Genomic DNA, 19,060 nt, shown 5'->3' with positions numbered 1-19,060 from the left:
GCCACCACTAAATGCCACTTGCTAATATAAAGTCTTGGAGGTTAGGAAAAGAAGGCAGCGTTCCCATGCATTTGTTGAACTGAATATTCATCTCACAGGAAACATGGCCTGTCTGGTTAACTACCCGCAAAAGAGCATAGATACCTGGTGGTCCATCTTGGCCAAAGTCCCCTGGTGTACCTTTACTTCCTTTTATCCCAACGCTTCCTGGGAATCCTGGCTCACCCTTTGGTCCATCAAGTCCTCTTGCACCTCAAAAGATCACACAGGAAGTCACGTCACTGTTTTAGATATTTAATGCACTGGTCCATTTGGCCACTGGCCCACCACCAATCATCCTGCATCTTTCCCAACTCACTAAATTTTAAGCTGGAATTGCCAGGGACTCAGCCTGGGATGTTTCACATGCAAAATACACCACTGAGCTCTGCCCCCCCCCCCAAGAATGTATCTACATCCAAAACACATGGTGTGTGCCATCAGAGACAGGTCAGAAGTGTTAAATTAAAGTCACTTAGCGTATATAATTCTTCCATTGGAGATATATTTCACACTAGTGGAGTGTTGTTGCACCTGAGAATGCATTATCAGGCTGCTAGTAACTTTGTTGTGCAATAGATTGTGCTATTATGCAACAAATAGCTCTGATTGCAACTGTTGTGTTGGGATTCCTCTGTTGTGCAGCATTAACACCCACATGTCAGCTAGTGCAAGAGCCCTTGTGGTAGCAGATAGAGAATGTCCAATATAGCCCCATCCTGACAGTGGCAATCTGAAAAATTGCGAATAATGCGACTACCTACTTTTATCTTAAAACTAAAGGAGTATATAGTCTTAATCAATCAGAAGCTTAATCAGAAGCTTTTCCTTTCAGAAACCTTTCAGAGTTCACCATCAGTTGTATACCTGGAAGTCCAAGGTCCCCTTGTTCTCCTTTAGGTCCTACACCACCTGGGATTCCAAATGATTCTCCTCGGTCACCTGGAAGAAGGGAACAACCACCACCACTATTATGTCTCCAGAGGTTCCCATGTAAGCTGCAACTCTCAGAGAGTTAGAAATGATGCACCACCAAGGATAGAGAAGCACACCAGAGCTTAGGAAGGCCATTTCACTTGAACAAAGCTCAACTGGAACAGGAAACCCTCATATACTCCCTCCTGTCAGAGAGGATCCAATGGCTGGACTTAATGGTTGGGGGTCAGTTTCAGTTCATGAAGTCACATCCTGTAGAAGCTGTCACTTTGCTGTTCAGTGGCTCACCACACGAGGCAGCAGTCCATATATCACAAGCTATTGGTCATTCCTACAGCAGAGTGGCACTGAACCACGTAAATTAATTATGTGGTGTGTTCCTAGTCTTGAACCTGCCAATCAATTTCATTAAGTGGCCAAGGGTTCAAGTGTTATGAGAGCAGAGCAATGACATTTCTTTCGCTTTAAATGCTGCCTGTTACTAGGAGCACCAAAGATGGTTAAAAAAACAAAATTACTTTCATTTATTTAACATATATTTATAACACTTAACATATGTACACTTTCAAACAGTTTACAAAATTATGAATTCCTTCTCTCTCTTTCTTTAGTGCGCATGTGCGCACACACACATAAAACCAATAAAACTGAAGAACTACATATAATACAACACTTATCCAGGGGTTATGTTCCAGGGATAGCGCATAAAGCTAAAATCACATATAGTCAAAACATCCTGGGTGCAGTGGTGGGTGGGGTTGCCAGAGTTTTCTCCCCCTAGATGCCTGTCTGTTTTTTGTCCCTTTTCAATTTTCTTTAAAAAAAATCTTTTTGCCACAAGTGTAAAGCTGAATGTCCACACACATTAAGTTGTGAGTTATCTGTAAAAGACTACAATAAAAAAATAAGATCCTGCAAAAACCAAAAAGATAGCAGCACATTTTGCAAAATGTCTTCAGGATCAAGGGCTCCCTCCTTTCCTCAGCCTCCCTCTTACCAAGGCACATCCTGACTCACAATATACAACACTCCCCCCCCCAACCACTAACACCTATTCATCACACTCAAATTCTGATTACTCAAATGTATAAGGTAAAGGTAAAGGGACCCCTGACCATGAGGTCCAGTTGTGGCCAACTCTGGGGTTGTGGCACTCATCTCGCTTTATTGGCCAAGGGAGCCGGCGTACAGCTTCTGGGTCATGTGGCCAGCATGACTAAGCTGCTTCTGGCAAACCAGAGCAGTGCACGGAAACGCCGTTTACCTTCCCGCCGGAGCGGTACCTATTTATCTACTTACACTGCATGCTTTCAAACTGCTAGGTTGGCAGGAGCAGGGACTGAGCAACAGGAGCTCGCTCCGTTGCGGGGATTCGAACCACCAACCTTCTGACCAGCAAGTCCTAGGCTCTGTGGTTTAACCTACAGCGCCACCCGCATCCCTCATTTGATGTATACTCAAATGTATACATTTACATAAATCATACTATACTTAACTACTCGTCCCATTCTAGCACATCTCCACCAATGCACACAACACACAACTTTATATTCCCCATTAGCACTATCTCCTGCTGTGGCCCCTTTGTAGTTTCCCTGTTGGAAATAGTACCTGAAAATATCACACCAGTGACTTACCCTTTGAACCACGCAATCCCGTATTCCCTGGGAATCCAGATGGCCCCATCAAACCCTCATCACCCTGGTGAAGGAAATCACTTTGTTTATAATTCACCTTTCACAGAATCAAATATTCCAGAGCAGGATACATTAACATTAAAGCTAGTAAAAGGTATTATAGATAAAACTACATCAGCAGGGCAGAGAGAAATGTATGGCCTCACAATGTTCACCACTACGAAACAGCAGCGCGCATTGCTATGCACAGCTTCTGACAGTCATTCCCTGGAGATGTCCACATGGAAATGGTCCTTCTGAAAGATCCAGCCCACATCCAAGTCCGTGTTCACAAAGGATTCAGAAAGACAGAGGACTCCTCCAGACAACCTCACTGAGTATTCATCTTTCTGTGTTTGCTCAAAGCTTATGAGGAGGTTAGACTATGTCCGGTTTGTCAGGATTATGATACAAATGTATTTGGTTAAAAGAATTCACTGGATCCCTAAATCGGAAATGCAGGGCAACAAGAGTTTTCAGTAAAAGTGGTTTTTAAAAAGTCACAAAACATGCAGCAATAAAGTGTGGGAATTTAGGCTGCTTAAACCTTTTAAATATATTGTCCTGAGTTGTTTAAAGTGCTTCCCTTTCTACCCCCTTGCAGTGAACAGACCACACAGTTTAGTAAGTTTACAAACGCATCAAAGGTCAGATTCATGTGCCTTTCCATACAGCAGCAGGAAAAACTCAGGCAGAAACCTTGTTATAAAATACAGTAGAAAACTTTTCTAAACAGAGACTTCCGGGTTAGCGCGATCCGGTTAATGGCGGATTCCCTCCGAGCTCCGGAGGGAATCGGCTCCGTTGCAGACGGGTCTCACCGCGACGGCGACGCGGGGACCCTCAGAAACCGCAGGCGCGGAAGCCTGCGGACCTGGTGACTCGGCGGGCACCTAAAGCGCCCCCCGACCCACGAAGAGCCTTTTTAAAGGCTACAGAGAGGGTACGGGGAGCGGCGTGGTGCTGTGAGTAGACCGCTACTGCAGTGGAGCGAAGCCGCGAGCCATGGCCGGAGACCGCTGACTTTCTTCCCTGAAATTCGGACTTTAATTAATCCGTGAGTAGATTGGAATTTGGACTTTAAAATTTTTATCCTTGAATTCGGCACGATCGGGGGATGTGCTAAAGGGAAGTCCGCACCCCCCTGCTTACAGAAAATTTAAAGCAAGGATCGGAGAACTAAGGGGGAGAGTTCTTTCTTTGGTGTTTAGTAAAAGATAATATTTGCACGAATTTGACAGAAGAAGATTTGTGCTGGAGAGTAAGAGTGGAATTTTAGAAGCTTTTGTTTAAACCTCCCCAGACCCGGGAGTGTCCTCTATGTGAGCTGGAGAAAAAGGAACGAGGAGTTTGACAGCTGTCAAAGGAGCTGTCAAACGGGCAGTGAAAGTTAAAAACCTTATTATTTAACACCTTTCTGGACTTAATCTGCTACATTTGAACTAAAGTGGTTGGAAACAAAGTAGGGAAACAACAAGGTAAAGGACTATTGGGAAAAGACTATTAAGTAACCAGAATCCCCCTAGGGGAAACATTGAAACACTACAATGGCTGCAGATGGAAAATTACAGGCAGAGTTAGAAAGAATGTTTTTTCTTGTGGGAAAGCTGCAGGAGCAGACTACGGCTATGAGTAAACAACTTATAACCTTGAACTCTAAAATAAGTGACTCTGCTGAAGGCACAATGGACTTGACTGGGAAAAAATCTGCAGCTGAATCAGAAGAGATAACTTTGGAACAGAGGGAGAGTGAGCAAGGGCCAGTACAGATGGAGAGTACCAACCACAAGCTTACATTGTTAGAATACAAAGAAGAAGACCCTTGGATTACAAATCTGCGAAAGATGCGAAAGAGGAGGGAGGAAGCCCCTGGAACATTTGGAATATTTGAATTTAAAAGAAACAAGAAATATGACTGGGGCTTCCTCTTCGAGTATGGATTAGCTGACCTTCTGCAGCAGCTGGTATCAAGTACTTTGGATGGAAGAAATTCTGATGAGACCGAGCTAGAACTCCCTCGAGACCCGAGGACCAATAAAGAGGGCTACCAACAAAACCGGCAAAGAGAGACTGACAGGGACTTAAAGGCCTCAGATGTGAGGAATCCAGGCTAAAAACTGTTTTTGTGGACATGGGGACATTGGGAAGGGACAGAAACCGGGGCTGGGGGGGGGGGAAGGAAAAGAATTTTTAAAAAATGTTTATGACTTTTGTGTTTGATTATTATGATCTATTTTTAAGATAAAAGGGAAATTCGTGGAAGGAACTCGAGTCGACCTTAGAAAAGGTTTTAATATTTATAAGAAAATTGGATAAGTAAAATCTGGCCAAGTAAAAGGTTTTTTAAAAATATATATATACAATAATAATATGTAAAGGATGAGAGATATGAATTTGCTGAGTTAATTTAATTGAATTAGGATGTATGAAGGGGGGGGGGTCAAGAACTGGGGTTAGGAAAGTAAGGTTATGAAACTTCATATGTGTTGTCTTTGTCTATATGTGTGTATGTTTGTCTTTATAAAATGTGAAAATTTAATAAAAATTCTTATAAAAAAAAAAGAAAGAAAAGAAAACTTTTCTAAACATGTGGTCTGTGCCTGGAGCCCCAGGTCCTGACCTCCAATCCTTGCGATTTTCACATGGTAGACTGAGAGTGAGCAAAGAAGCTTCACTCCCTTCTTTACCAGAGGTGAGGGGGCATGACTTAGTCAACTCTAGCACCAACAGCTTACTCTGTGATCCTAACCCCTTCATGCATTAATGGAGGTTCGGCTTCCAAAAAATGTTCGCAAATCTTTCTTACTTCAGGGTTTGGGAGCCAATTTGTTTGACAACTAAGCTGTTCAAGAACCAAGGTACCACTGTACTGCAATTTATCCCACACAGTTTTTATTGGGCATTTGTTCTGTTTATATTTCTTCCTGCTAATTATTCGTTCATCCCATGCTTTTCAGGGCATTTCCCCATCTCTTTGCTAAGTAAAAAGAGTCCCTGTGTGCTTTCTAGAGTGGATTTGTTGTGCCCAGGTGACAGACCACTTTAATCCAGTTTAACTGCACAAACCTAAATTTCTAGTATGCACTTTAACCCCTCCCACAAAACAGTGGAAGCCTGTAAAGGTAAAGGTAAAGATACCCCTGCCCGTACGGGCCAGTCTTGCCAGACTCTAGGGTTGTGCGCTCAATCTCACTCTATAGGCTGGGAGCCAGCGCTGTCCGCAGACACTTCCGGGTCACGTGGCCAGCGTGACAAGCTGCATCTGGCCAGCCAGCGCAGCACACGGAACGCCATTTACCTTCCCACTGGTAAGCGGTCCCTATTTATCTACTTGCACTTTGACATGCTTTCGAACTGCTAGGTTGGCAGGCGCTGGGACCAAACGACAGGCGCGCACCCCGCTGCGGGGATTCGAACCACCGACCATGTGATTGGCAAGTCCTAGGCGCTGAGGTTTTACCCACAGCGCCACCCGCGTCCCGCTAGTGGAAGCCTGTAGGCATCCACAAAAGCCAGGCCTAATGTTTACATGGTGAAATGATGTACATGACCTGCTTCCATTTGGCTCTCCCTTCAGAGCCCAACAGTGGTACTCTGCTGTATACACTGTAACTTTAAAGCACACTCAAAACACATTCTTTCCCTCAAATAATTCTGGGCACTGTGTTGTTGTTGTTGTTTAGTCGTTTAGTCGTGTCCGACTCTTCGTGACCCCATGGACCAGAGAACGCCAGGCACTCCTGTCCTCCACTGCCCCCCGCAGCTTGGTCAGACTCATGCTTGGGCACTGGTCAGACTCAGACTTGGGCACTGTAGTTCACCCCATCACAGAGTTACAATCTCCAGCAAGCCTTAACAAGCCATACTTCCCAGAACTCTCTGAGGGAAAGAATTCGCTTTGAATGTGCTTTAAAGCAGTCAAAATGAATCCAACATAAGTCCCCAGAAACAGGCATACTTACATTTCCTCCGGGCATTCCTGGAAAACCTAGGATGCCAGACGTTCCCTTCTGTCCTGGGAAGCCGCGAGAACCAGATGTTCCAGGGAGACCTGAGTCTCCAGGAGGTCCTTTCTCTCTGCCTGGAAGCCCAGCTATTCCTGGGGGTCCTGGCTGTCCACGGGGACCAGGGAGTCCCTTGTTCCCTACAGGAAAGCAAAGCAAAGTTGTTATGATCTGTGGTGGCTGGTAGGGAGGAAGACAGGGAGTCCAACAGTAGGTGGAGCTAGATCCAATAAAGGCATAGCCAACTCAGTCTAGTTTTCCCAGTTTTGCCCTCTTCCTTCTTCCTGATGGACAACAAGGACAACACTGAGGGCTGATCCAGACTTCCTTTTTTGCCATGTTTCAAGGCACAGTTCCCTGCTTTAAAGCAGGCACCCCCAAACTCGGCTCTCCAGATGTTTTGGGACTACAACCTCCATTATTCCTAGCTAACTTGACCACTGGTCAGAGATGATGGGAATTGTAGTCCCAAAACATCTACAGGGCCGAGTTTGGGGGTGCTTGCTTAAAAGTTCTGTGTCCAAGTGCCTTTCTTTCCTTTTTTTAGCCCAGTGCTTTCCATGTGAAAAACTGTTTTTTACCACTGAATCAGAGCAAACGGCTATCTGCGTAAAAATCTGAATTGCCATTTGTTCCAAGTCAGTGATAAAGAGTGGGTTTCCTCATACACTATACTATATCCCAGAAGCCTTTGATTTTTTCACAGGTCCACCAGATATATAGAAGTGTCCCTTCTGCTTTACCGCATCATAGTATAAGATGAACTTTAAAAAATGTTTAAATATAACTTTGTGAAAAATACAGAAGCTTTCCTATTAGGAATAACAGACAAAGGTATAGCAAAAAAAGACTGGAAAATATTCCTTTATGCCACAGGTGTGGGGACGATCTTAACTGCCAAAAATTGGAAAAAAGAACTTGTGCCAACAAACAAGAAATGGCAGGATAAATTATTAGATTATACTGAACTGGCCAGATTAACAGAGACAATTAGGGGATAACCCAGACAAGAATTTCAAAAAGAATGGGGGAAAAGCAGAGAATACTTTAGCAAACAATGCCCCAAAATATATACCTGGACTTGTTTCGATTAATTTCTACAGGAGACCACGGTTTTTTAAGTCATAACTAGGAAAAATTGTAATAATCACATATAAAAGAAACAGTATACAAGAAGTAAATAAGGAGGCCATTTACAGGATAAAGGAAATATTTTATTTTTATGTTATGTTTTCTTTATGTAAGGGGATAGGAATTTAATTCTGATAACTAAATTGTCAATGGTGGTGGGTTTGTTTGTTTGTTTGTATGCATGTATGAGCTGGCAAATAGAAGGGGAAGAAATGGAGGCAGTGAGAGATTTTACTTTCTTGGGCTCCATGATCACTGCAGATGGTGACAGCAGTCACGAAATTAAAAGACGCCTGCTCCTTGGGAGAAAGGCGATGGCAAACCTAGACAGCGTCTTAAAAAGCAGAGACATCACCTTGCCAACAAAGGTCCGTATAGTTAAAGCTATGGTTTTCCCAGTAGTGATGTATGGAAGTGAGAGCTGGACCATAAAGAAGGCTGATCGCCAAAGAATTGATGCTTTTGAATTATGGTGCTGGAGGAGACTCTTGAGAGTCCCATGGACTGCAAGAAGATCAAACCTATCCATTCTGAAGGAAATCAGCCCTGAGTGCTCACTGGAAGGACAGATCGTGAAGCTGAGGCTCCAATACTTTGGCCACCTCATGAGAAGAGAAGACTCCCTGGAAAAGACCCTGATGTTGGGAAAGATGGAGGGCACAAGGAGAAGGGGACGACAGAGGATGAGATGGTTGGACAGTGTTCTCGAAGCTACAAACATGAGTCTGCCCAAACTGCGGGAGGTAGTGGAAGATAGGAGTGCCTGGTGTGCTCTCGTCCATGGGGTCACGAAGAGTTGGACACGACTAAACAACTAAACAACAACAACAAAATGAGCTGTTATGGATTATGTTGTAAATAAATTATTAATAATAAATTAAATAAAATAATAAATAACAAATAAAGAGTGGGTTTCCTGTGGAAAGCAGCGGGACAAAATGAGGGGGGGGGGAGGAAGCCCTGGTAGAGCATGAGACTCTTAATCTCAAGGTTATGGGTTCCAGCCCTACATTGGGCAAAAATATTCCCTGCATTGCAGGGGATTGGACTAGATGACCCTTGTGGCCCCTTCCAACTCTACAATTCTAAGAGTCTATGAAAAAAGGGAAAGCACTTGGACACGGAGCTTCAAAGCACAGACCTGTGTCTAAAAAACATGGGGCAAAAGGTGAAGTGTGGATGAGCCCTGTGACTAAGAAAGAGCAGGCAGATGGGCAGTGCTGCCACCTCCTGGGTTGATTGTTAAGTAAGAATGGCTGGCTGAGGACTGGCTGATGTTGGTGAAGCAGCACCCCATGTACCTAATAATAATAATAATAATAATTTATTATTTGTACCACTCTGGGCAGCTTCCAACAGAATATAAAGTAACACAAGGAAATATCAGATATTAAAATCTCCCCGTTACAGGGCTGCCTTCGGATATCTACAGAAATTTGTATAAATATTTTAATTTTTTTATTCTTTATTGAAAAATAAAGGAACAAAATTACAAGTGCACAGAGTAAGATAAGACACACACAAAAAGAAAAAGAAACAAGGAACAATACCCATGTAGAAAACAAAACACAACAACAATAAAAAATATATTGTGTACATTACTAAAAAAGAGGGGGAATTGTTTTTGTAGTTAACCAGATATTAACTTACTATGGTACTTATGTAATTGAATTCCAAATATCATAAAATTTGTCCACTGGGAGCGGGTCCACTAGGCAGAAGGCCTTCTCAGTAGTGGCACCTGCCCTGTGGAATGCCCTCCCGCCGTATGATGTGGTGTGGTTTGGCATTTCTCTAAAAGGGGAAGTGACATCATTCTAGGCTGTTAAATAGGTGAACGATTGGTTACGGACAACAATGGAAACCGGATGGTATTATGTGAACTCCCACAAGTACCTCTAGGTCCTGTAAACCCTGCATTCCCAGCAAGACCAGGCTCTCCTTTGCTTCCTTTGAATGCAAGTGCCAGTTCTGGAGGTCTAAGGACAGGAGGTCCTGGAGGACCACTGTCACCTCTGTCTCCTGAAGAAGTGAAAAGAGAGACATGATGTGAAATGATAAAGACACCTCCCAGCCACATAAATTTACCCTAAGGTCTCTGGGTAGGTCGCAACAATTTAAAACACAACATTGAAAACCATCAATTAATGTGAATGAGTCCTAACGATATACATCTCAAGTATCAAAAAACAGGGTAAAGAGGTGTGTTTTACTGCAAATGAAATCTGTATAGTGAAGGTGCCAGACATAGCTCTGTGGGGAGGGAATTTCACAACTCAGGGGTTGAAGAGAGAATGCCCTCTCCTGGGACACCACCCCCTAAGATTCTGAGGGAAGTGGAACTGAGAATGTCTTTAGGGAAAGAGGTCATATTTTAGATATTTGGGGCCTAAGACATTGAAGGCTTTAATCACTAACACGAGCACCTTGAATTGGGCCCCCAAAATAGCTGGTATGGGTCTGGCTTTGCCCATCCAGCTTGGCCCAATCCCAAATTGCCAGCCTTACCTTTTAGACCATCGAGTCCAGGAAACCCAATATTTCCGTCTCTTCCTGGTAATCCGGAAGCTCCTTTTGGCCCATTCACCCCTGGGATTCCGGGTAAGCCTAGCATTCCAGGGAAGCCAATGACACCTGCAAAGCCCTTTTCTCCTAGCATCAAACAGCAAATTGAATTTGTTACACACAGAAAAACTGGAAAGTAGCCTGTTGCAATGGTTTCCAATTGCTGGTCTGCGGACCTGCATAACTCACCCAGGAGGTCTGTGGCACCATTCACATAACAAAAACTACCACAGAGGTATCAAAATTTTCATGGCTTGGCTTTTGAAAAACAAGGGGTCCACAGTACTTAGCTATTTGGGAACCATTGGTCTACTGTATCAGTCTTTCACCTTTGCAGATCCAGGACTCAAGTCTAGCCCAAATATGCATGTGAGGACCTGCTCCCTATTGTTTTACCATATATTTGTATGGCTGTGGTGGTGCTGTTGTGACCCATCTAGCCTCCCACCTGTAGGTCCTGACCAGCAGCGTAGCGTGGGTTGTCAGCACCCGGGGCAAGGCAAGTAATTTGCGCCCCCTAACCCGGGGCAAGGCAAGTAATTTGCGCCCCAAACCCCTAACCTGCTGCCGCTGCCAGCTTCTTCTTGCTGCTGCCTGGGCTGGGGTATTTACGATAAGGTAGCCACGGCGGCGGGTCCGTGTCAGGTGATCTGAGGCGAGTTGCCGCTGGCGCTGCCGCCCAAACGACGCCGCTTGCCCGGAGGAGGAGGAGAGCAGAGAGGCGAGGAAAATGCAACATGGCCCAGCAGCTGCAGCAGCAGTGGCGGGGCTGTGAGGAGGGGCTGCCTGGCGTGCCCTCCGCGGCCCTGACGCGCGGGGACCGTGGCGAGCGCTGAGAGCCGCTGCCTGCCGGACGTCTTCAGCCCGGACGCGCGCACAGCTCGTTGGTTCCGCGAGACATGGGGCTCTGCTACAGCCTGCACCCGAGGCTCTTCGGCGACTCCGGAGGCGGCGAGCGCACCCCCCCCCCCGATGTTGCGCCTGGTGCGGCCGGCCCCCCCTGCACCCCCCACACTACGCCACTGGTCCTGACTAAGGATGAGCAAACTCATTTTAGTCTAGTCCTTCCCATTTGTCAGAGAAGATAGGACTAAGTCCATTCCGTCCCATTTCCAGGGAAATGGAAAACAATTTTAAAACAAAATCTACTGGAAAGCCAATGTTTAAACACAGTTAAACCCCTGGACTCTTGTAACAGAATCCACCAGAATGAGGATTCTGAAGCTGTTCATTGATTTGATCTGGGTTGTGGTCTGAATGGATTGGATTAGGAAAGTCCACTCTGGAATCGGAGTGAGGCAAAGTCCACCTAGTCCTGACACACATATCCTAGGACAACTGAAGGCTAGTGGAAATTAAGCTTTTGGAAATAGCCCTTTCTGTGACAGAAAGGGCCTAGACCTTTCTGTCACATAATATTGCGGGCAGACGCACCTTACCTGAGCCCTCTGGCTGAACCTATCCTCCAAGGTTGATAGGAGAATATGTTGCCACATTGGCAATACTTAGCCCTCACATATCAAAAGTCTTCCCCCCCTTCCTTCCTTTCTTGCATAGCCCTTAATCAGTGCTTCCTTTCTGGGGGGACACAGGGGGATGCATACCCCTAAACATTTTGTGAATCTAAATTTGGCCTCATTGAGGGGTAGTATTTCAATATGAGTAGAAAAATAAGAGTACACCTAAACATTTTTTAAAAAGAAAACACTGCCCTTAATAATAATTTTTAAAAACCCTACACTAAAGGCCCAATTCCTACTCTGTGTGGAATGACTCTCCTGATAAGATGGTATCTGCATGAGGCCTTCACCTGTGGAGCACAGTGATCAGTTGGGAATATATGGGGTGAGACAATCTTTCAATACTGCTTTCTGTGGCTGTTCCAATGTTATTGCTGAGGTATGGTATTATATCTTGCTGCCTTTATACTGTTTTGTTGTTTTTGTAATGGCAAACCAACCATTTAACACCACCACCTGAATCTTCTACACCCACATTCAACATTCTACCTACAAAGGCAGCCTTCGACAGAATAGTGTATCCAAAATATTTGGAGGGTGCCAGTGCCAGATTGGCAACAGTGTGATGTTCCATCTAAAAAAAGTGCCGTGAGTCAAAATTATTGTCATTACAATACATGGTTACGCAGATTGAATATTGACACTCGTTACCTTTTAATCCGGGAAAACCTGGATTTCCATCTGCACCTGGAGGGCCAAGTGTCCCGGGTAACCCTAGTTCACCAGGACGTCCTGGGAGACCAACAAGACCAGGGAAGCCCTTCATACCAATGGGGCCTGGCGCCCCCGGATCACCACTTCTGCCTTTTTCTCCAGAAATTCCTGAATCGAGACAAGTAGGGACTCTTAATTTCACATCCTCTCTTTCTCTCCCCTCTTTCAATCCGCCTCTGTGCTAAGCATTGCATTGCGTATGAGAGGATGAAACCCCAAAATCATGCAGCCTTTCTAATATGCACAAGTTTAGAAATGCAAAAATAAATAAATAATAAGCATTAGTTATCTAACAATTAAAAGGCCTAGGAAGGTTACTGTCTACACCACTACACAACTGCCAATAGCGAAACCCCTTATGGTTGGGTTAATTTAGGATTTATCAGCCAAGGTTCGGGAAGCGTCTCAGTCGTACTTGCAAATAACCAGGCCACAAGTTGGAACATCAGATTCCATTCGCTACCCCCACCTTTGTGCTGAACCAAAGAATGTGTGTTGCTAAAAAGAGGTCCAATGATGCAAGGTGCATTTTCCACCATCGTTTCCATCATTCTGCATTCCAGATGTTATTTCCAAAACCTGTTAAATCTGTGGTCATTCCCAGGGGAGGTCACAGTAATGGCATCAGCCGGGCTGAATTTAGCCAATTTAGCCTCTGAACTCTTTGCTCAGCTTGCTTCCACCTGAAAATTTTTAATTTTAAAAAATGTTTTGTGGTTTGGTCCACCATAGTGAAGGGTTGAAGCATAGAAAAAGGAATGCTCAAATACAATTTTTTTTTTATTAAAAAAAAATCAGGTTGTTTCTGGGGAAAGCAGCATCTAAAATTGGGGAAGAAACCAGGCTAACAAGCTTTGTAAGATTCTAATTACAGCACTTAAAAGTCACATCCTGATTTTTTTCCTCTTTAAAACAAACAGTGAAATATGTTTTATATTATATGGATGGAGGTAGCGGAGGAAGGGGAAGAGGGACTGTATTGAAACTGAAGCCCATGTTGGGGATTCCCAGAACACAAAAGCCTTGTCCAGGTTGGGTTGGTTGCAATATCTGAGCATATGAACTACAATGTCTTGTGGCTGTTATTGGTTTTTCTCTCTCTATGATTAAAATAAGGGGTGTCACCTACAGTCAATGCAAGTCTTGTAGCATTAAAAGCTAGATAGCTGTTAGTCCAGGAGCTTTTATGCTACAGTGCATTTTCTCTCACCTTGACAGCCTATGTGGAGAACCCCAGAAAGCAATACAGAGTGACGTCAGAAATGGAGGGGTTGGTGGTAAATGGAAGAGAAACAAGGTGAGGAAAAACAGACAAAAACATATGAAGAGGGAGAAAGCACAAGGGCCATGAATGAAATGAATGACTCAGAAAATGGTGGTGCTTACCTGTAACTATGATTCACTGGGAGCTACCCATGCACAGGTGTAAGTACAGGCGAGCTGCTTTTATAGCTACAAAATGTTGAGGAGCCACCCTGCCCTACCACTTTTGCAGATGATGTTTTGAGCCTCTGGGCCACAAACCCATGAAAACATTCTCCACACACATAGGCCACAACAGCAGCATGAACTTAGAACACTATTATACTACTTTAACTGTCACGGCTTCTCCCAAGGAATTCAGGGAACTATAGATTGTTAAGTATGCTGCAAGTTGTTTAGGAGAGCCCACTCAGAGAGCGACACTTCTCAAGAGTTCCCTGGGAAGAGGTATTGATTACTAAAAACACCCTGGGAACTGCAGCTCTATAAACTAATGCCTTTGAAGGACTGGACCACTTTAAATAAGGTGACTGAGGTTGACTGGTGCTGGAACGACATTCTGACTATGTTGTTATGTAGTCTCCAGCTGAACAATGTCTGGAGCTGTCCAGGGTGCCACTGTACCTGAAACCATGAACTTACCTTGTCAGAACTTAGATCCTGCCCTATTTTTGCCTTGTCTTGCTCTGCTGGCGCAAACCTGAACATTTGCTTTGGGTCAGAACACCCAGGCTGCTTGGAATAGGACCGACAACACCCAAGGCTCCCCAATAATATGGGCATCGCATCACAGGTTTACAGCCCATCACTATAATCCTACCAAGCTGTATGAAAGCAAAGAAAGGGGGCTACAGAATCCAGTGTCAGTCTTGCTGAGAGCAGACCCATTGGAATTCATGGGCACAACTAACTTAGGCCGACTCTGTGTAGAAGATAGTCGGATGCCACCCAATTTTTGCCCATGAAGGTAGTTATTCCCATTTGATACACAACCTACCTCGTGATCCTGGGAAGCCGACTGCTCCCATTGGACCTGGCTTTCCTTTAATGCCAAAAGGGCCGCCAGGTCCTGGAGGTCCTCGTGGTCCATCAATGCCCAGAAGGCCTGGTTCCCCACGTCCGCCTTTCGCACCTGACAGACCTGGCCTCCCATCTGCACCTGAAAAGAGAGAAGTGGTTGGCCCCTTGAAACAGCTGTTTCAGATCCATGGGTTGAGATGTGAAAAGCATGTTGCAAAATTCAAGGAAATGCAGTATGACACCTACATTCAAAGGACAATAAATATGGCAGACAGGCATGGCTTGGCTAAATGGAGAACCCTGGCAAGCCTAGTATGGATATGGGCCAGAGGTTCTCCACCGCACTACGGTGGACCCTCCGGATACAAATTTAATTCGTTCCAGGGGTCCGTGTGCAACCCAAAAAATCCACAACAAGAGGCGCCGTTTCTACGAACCCGTGCGGCGTGATAGAGCACTTTTGTGCATGTGCGCGTACCAAAACTGGGAAGTATACACTTCCAGGTTTGCCGTGTTCACAACCCGAAAGTTACATCACCCGAAAGTAATGTAACCCGAGGTACCACTGTATTAGAAAAACCAGAAAGTACCAGACCCCAAATTTTCATCTTATTTTACTTGGGGTTCCCAGGCAGATCTCCTATCGACGCACTGAGCAGAACTAGACCTGCTTACCTTAGGCATCATGGCTGCATCATGGGCTCTCTCAGACCAGCAGCCAACTCTAGCAGCAGCAGAACTAACCTTTCGGACCTGGAAGGCCAGGTTCCCCGAGGATGCCTTTATCTCCTGCCAATCCTGGCAGACCAGGTTGCCCTGGAGCTCCGCTTTCAGCACCAAACACTTCACCAGGCGGCCCCCTTGGCCCTGGCAAACCAGGGGAGCCTGGATTTCCAGGCAATCCATTCGTCCCGTCAGGTCCTGGGGATCCTTGTGGCCCTGGCTCTCCACGAATGCCAGAGAAGCCTCAAATAAAAACAAGAGCAAAGATGTAATGTCTTTTATGTTACAGCCTGAATAAGAATTAAAATAAGAAAAATAATAATTGAAGATTAAAATGAGAATAATGCAAAACTATCTCTGCAGTCAGTCAGTGGAAACTGCCCAAAAACAGGACTGACACATGAGTGATAGACCCACGACTTCCGTTTTGGCCCTGTGCTATGAATCAGAAATTCCTGTGGTCAAAACTTGCCTCTATCATGAACTTGCAAGATGGCTTTAGGCAATCTGGCTGTAGTTTAACTTGCAAGAGTGTGAGGCAATTAAAACAGACCCACCTTACAGGGCTGTTGTGAAAATTGCAAAATGAAAGGGGGGTAAGGAATGTGAGGTAGTATGAGCACTTAAAGTAGCCTTCCCTAAACCTGGTGCCCCACCTATTTTGGACTACCACTCCCATCAGGCCCACTTATTTCAAGTCAGATTCCAATCTTGGCTCTTACCTGGTGGTCCTGAAGGCCCTACTGACCCTGGTGATCCTAGCGGCCCTTTAAAGCCATTTAATCCTGGCTGCCCTGGAATGCCTGGCAGACCTTTTCTGCCCTTGGAGCCTGAAGATGGGTGAGGAACAAAATCAGTTAGGCACAAGAAATAAAAAGTTCTCACAAAAAATTGCCAGCATTCCCTCTAACAGACACATTTTGCACATGATTTTCCTTCATAAAAAGCTTTTTGCATGCTATTTTCCACTAATATATGCATGTTCCTACACATTTTGTCCTAATATACACATTTCTTTTTTTAAAAAAAGCATGATTTGGCTGGAGAACTGCTTCACAACATTCAGAGAAGTGTGCATTTTGAAGGACGGTTGCATTTCATTTTTCACATTGTTGAAGGAAAAATGAACCAGAGAGGTTCACAGCAGGACAGGGCAAGGAGTGTATAATATTTCATACCTGGAGATCCTGGGGATCCTGGAGGCCCAGGTGGACCAAATGCTCCAGGAATCAGACAGGGCAAAGTTATACCTAAAGGGGGAAAAATGTGTGTCAAAAAGTTACTTGGTCAATAATGGTTGAACAGGTCCATGAATCCTCTTGATTAAAGAGCGCTCAAGAGTAACATTTCCAAACCTACCAGAGAATAATGATTTCTAACTTTATTTTAAATCCTGTTTTGACTTTTGCTCATACTTAAGGCTTGCAGTAGAAGGGTGGGGAGGATTTGTGTGCAAAAGAGAATGGCCCAGTCCAGGGATGGCGGAACCATTATACCCTCCAAGTGATGTTGGATTCCAAGTCCCATAATCTTAGAGTCCGGCCACATTTGGAGGGCCACAGGTCCGCCACTCCTGGCCCCATGTGATGGACCAAATGATCCTAGGCCTTGCCCCCACATTCTCTTTATTACACTGGTTAATTGTCTGGTTAATTCCACGTGGAAACACCCTCTGTTTCACAGAAATACAAATGCTCCTGCAAAGTGTTTTAGGATTTTCAGTATCTGAGAAACAAATCTGCCTTGCACAACAGCTACAACAGGGCTTGTTTAAAATGTGCGGTCTGGATCTTCCCCACAAAATGCCTCAAGGCAGCCAGTGTCTGGGATATAGGATGCTGTCTCTAGAGCAGCGAAGAAGAAGAAAACTGAGATTAAGGGCAAATTCAATCCTGATTCCTGATTCTTGATCAGGAAAAACAATCACAAGGTCCCCCTCAATCTCCATTGAAATAATAATAAAATGTGTGACTTATGCCGAGGTACAGAGGAACCCATGAAGCTGTTGTGACCATTTGTTTATCTAGCTGAATGCTGCTCATTCTACAATGTGATTGCAGACAGGGGGTATTGCAGATTGAACCTTGGACCTTCAACATCTACATGCAGTGCTTTCTGTTTTTTAAGGTGCCAGTACTCACCATGAAGCTATTGCAGTAACTGCCACACTTTAACATTTTTTGGGGCGGGGGATCGTACCAGTACTGTTTACCCCTGAGTACCCCCAGAAAAAAGCGCTGAAAGTATGTACTCTATCATGGAGATATGGCTCTTCCCTCAAAGTACAGAAACATAAGGAGCTGTCTTATACAGTGTCTGACAATTGTTCCATGCTGCTTACTACTTTGTACACTGACTGGCAGCAGTTCTCCAAAATTTTAGACAGGGGGCATTCACAGCTCTCCCTACAGATGCCAACGTGCTCACAAAGCATGTGCTCTGCATCAAGCTGTAGTCCTTTCCCAAAGGGAAAGAGAAATATATATCAACTTGTTCCATTGCCATTGTGAGGAACACATGCAATAAGCAAAGACGTGGAAACACTTAGACACAAGGAAGCAGAGGGTTAGCGTGGGAACACGTGATTTGGGGGCAGGGAAAAAGCACATGAAAGCAAGCTCTCCATTGGCTGCATCCCCATCAGCCTGCTGCAACCACCAAGTGTGTCCCTGCCCCCCTCCCAAAATATTGTGCAACCTGCTTCTCTGTGTGCCTCAGTGGAAAGGAAGAAAATTCTCCCATCACAAGTCTCATGACTGGCCTCACTCTCACCTCCCTGAGCGTCTAAGACTTCATTACCAACCTCCTCACCGCAGCAGCAATCACCTATACCGGTTAAGCAAAGGAGGAGAGGTTAAAAACAAAGGCAGGAGAAAAATAAAAACATAAAGCCAAAAGAATAACCAGCAAGTCGAAGAGTCATTTCCTTTGAACCATAATTCTCCTATATTCACAGGTACTGCAAACAGGCCACAAAGGCAGTCGATCAAGTCGAGAGGAAATTCATAAAGCTTCAGACCCTTGTGATTATAGGAAGTAATATTTTTTGAGTGGTGTGTGTGGTTTGGGCAGAGAAATATACGAAAGCCTGTTTTGCCTGACACAGTTTTTTTTTTTTTAAAGCTGCAAGATGAAATGTATTTCTCCATAAACAAAATGTTAAAATAGGCACAAGCTAGAAATTGTATTAAAAACAAAACAAAAGCAGCAGAAGAAAAGGAAGGAACACATTGCCATTGTTAAAATTGTTCTGAAAAGCTGGCATTGGAACCTAGGAATAGGGAGGATCTTTTTGTTTTACTTTCCAAAGTGATTCAAACAATAACATAGAAACTGCTCCTCAACAGAAGGAACATTTCAAACCTATTTTGGCTCACTTAGGCTTGGAATCAGGGTTCAGCATCCTTTTGGAAAAGACCAAAGTCCTGGCGCCCTACAAGGTCCCATTGGTACTAATCACTGACCCACA

The 19,060-nt window shown here is 44.6% G+C and overlaps 1 protein-coding gene across 3 annotated transcripts in view; it reads right to left on the bottom strand.

Moving 5' to 3' along the window:
- Window positions 1-19,060, bottom strand: part of COL4A6 (collagen type IV alpha 6 chain) — a 173,505-nt gene that overhangs the window by 19,436 nt on the left and 135,009 nt on the right. For 2 of the 3 annotated variants that reach the window (XM_079961593.1, XM_079961592.1), the window contains exons 25-36: window positions 18,364-18,417; window positions 16,770-16,841; window positions 16,314-16,421; window positions 15,613-15,834; window positions 14,846-15,007; window positions 12,523-12,693; window positions 10,295-10,438; window positions 9,683-9,808; window positions 6,614-6,795; window positions 2,613-2,676; window positions 907-981; window positions 145-252 (exon numbers count right to left, since the gene is read on the bottom strand). In XM_079961593.1, the coding sequence (XP_079817719.1) occupies window positions 145-252; window positions 907-981; window positions 2,613-2,676; window positions 6,614-6,795; window positions 9,683-9,808; window positions 10,295-10,438; window positions 12,523-12,693; window positions 14,846-15,007; window positions 15,613-15,834; window positions 16,314-16,421; window positions 16,770-16,841; window positions 18,364-18,417 (1,488 nt within the window). The remainder of the gene's footprint in view (window positions 1-144; window positions 253-906; window positions 982-2,612; window positions 2,677-6,613; window positions 6,796-9,682; window positions 9,809-10,294; window positions 10,439-12,522; window positions 12,694-14,845; window positions 15,008-15,612; window positions 15,835-16,313; window positions 16,422-16,769; window positions 16,842-18,363; window positions 18,418-19,060) is intronic. The other variant, XM_079961594.1, reaches the window with a different exon arrangement.

The sequence above is a fragment of the Podarcis cretensis genome (assembly GCF_951804945.1).
Source record: "Podarcis cretensis genome assembly, chromosome: Z".
Lineage (NCBI taxonomy): Eukaryota > Metazoa > Chordata > Lepidosauria > Squamata > Lacertidae > Podarcis > Podarcis cretensis.
The sequence above is the reverse complement of the archived record's forward strand: the minus strand, read 5'-3'. Positions and strand labels throughout refer to the sequence as shown.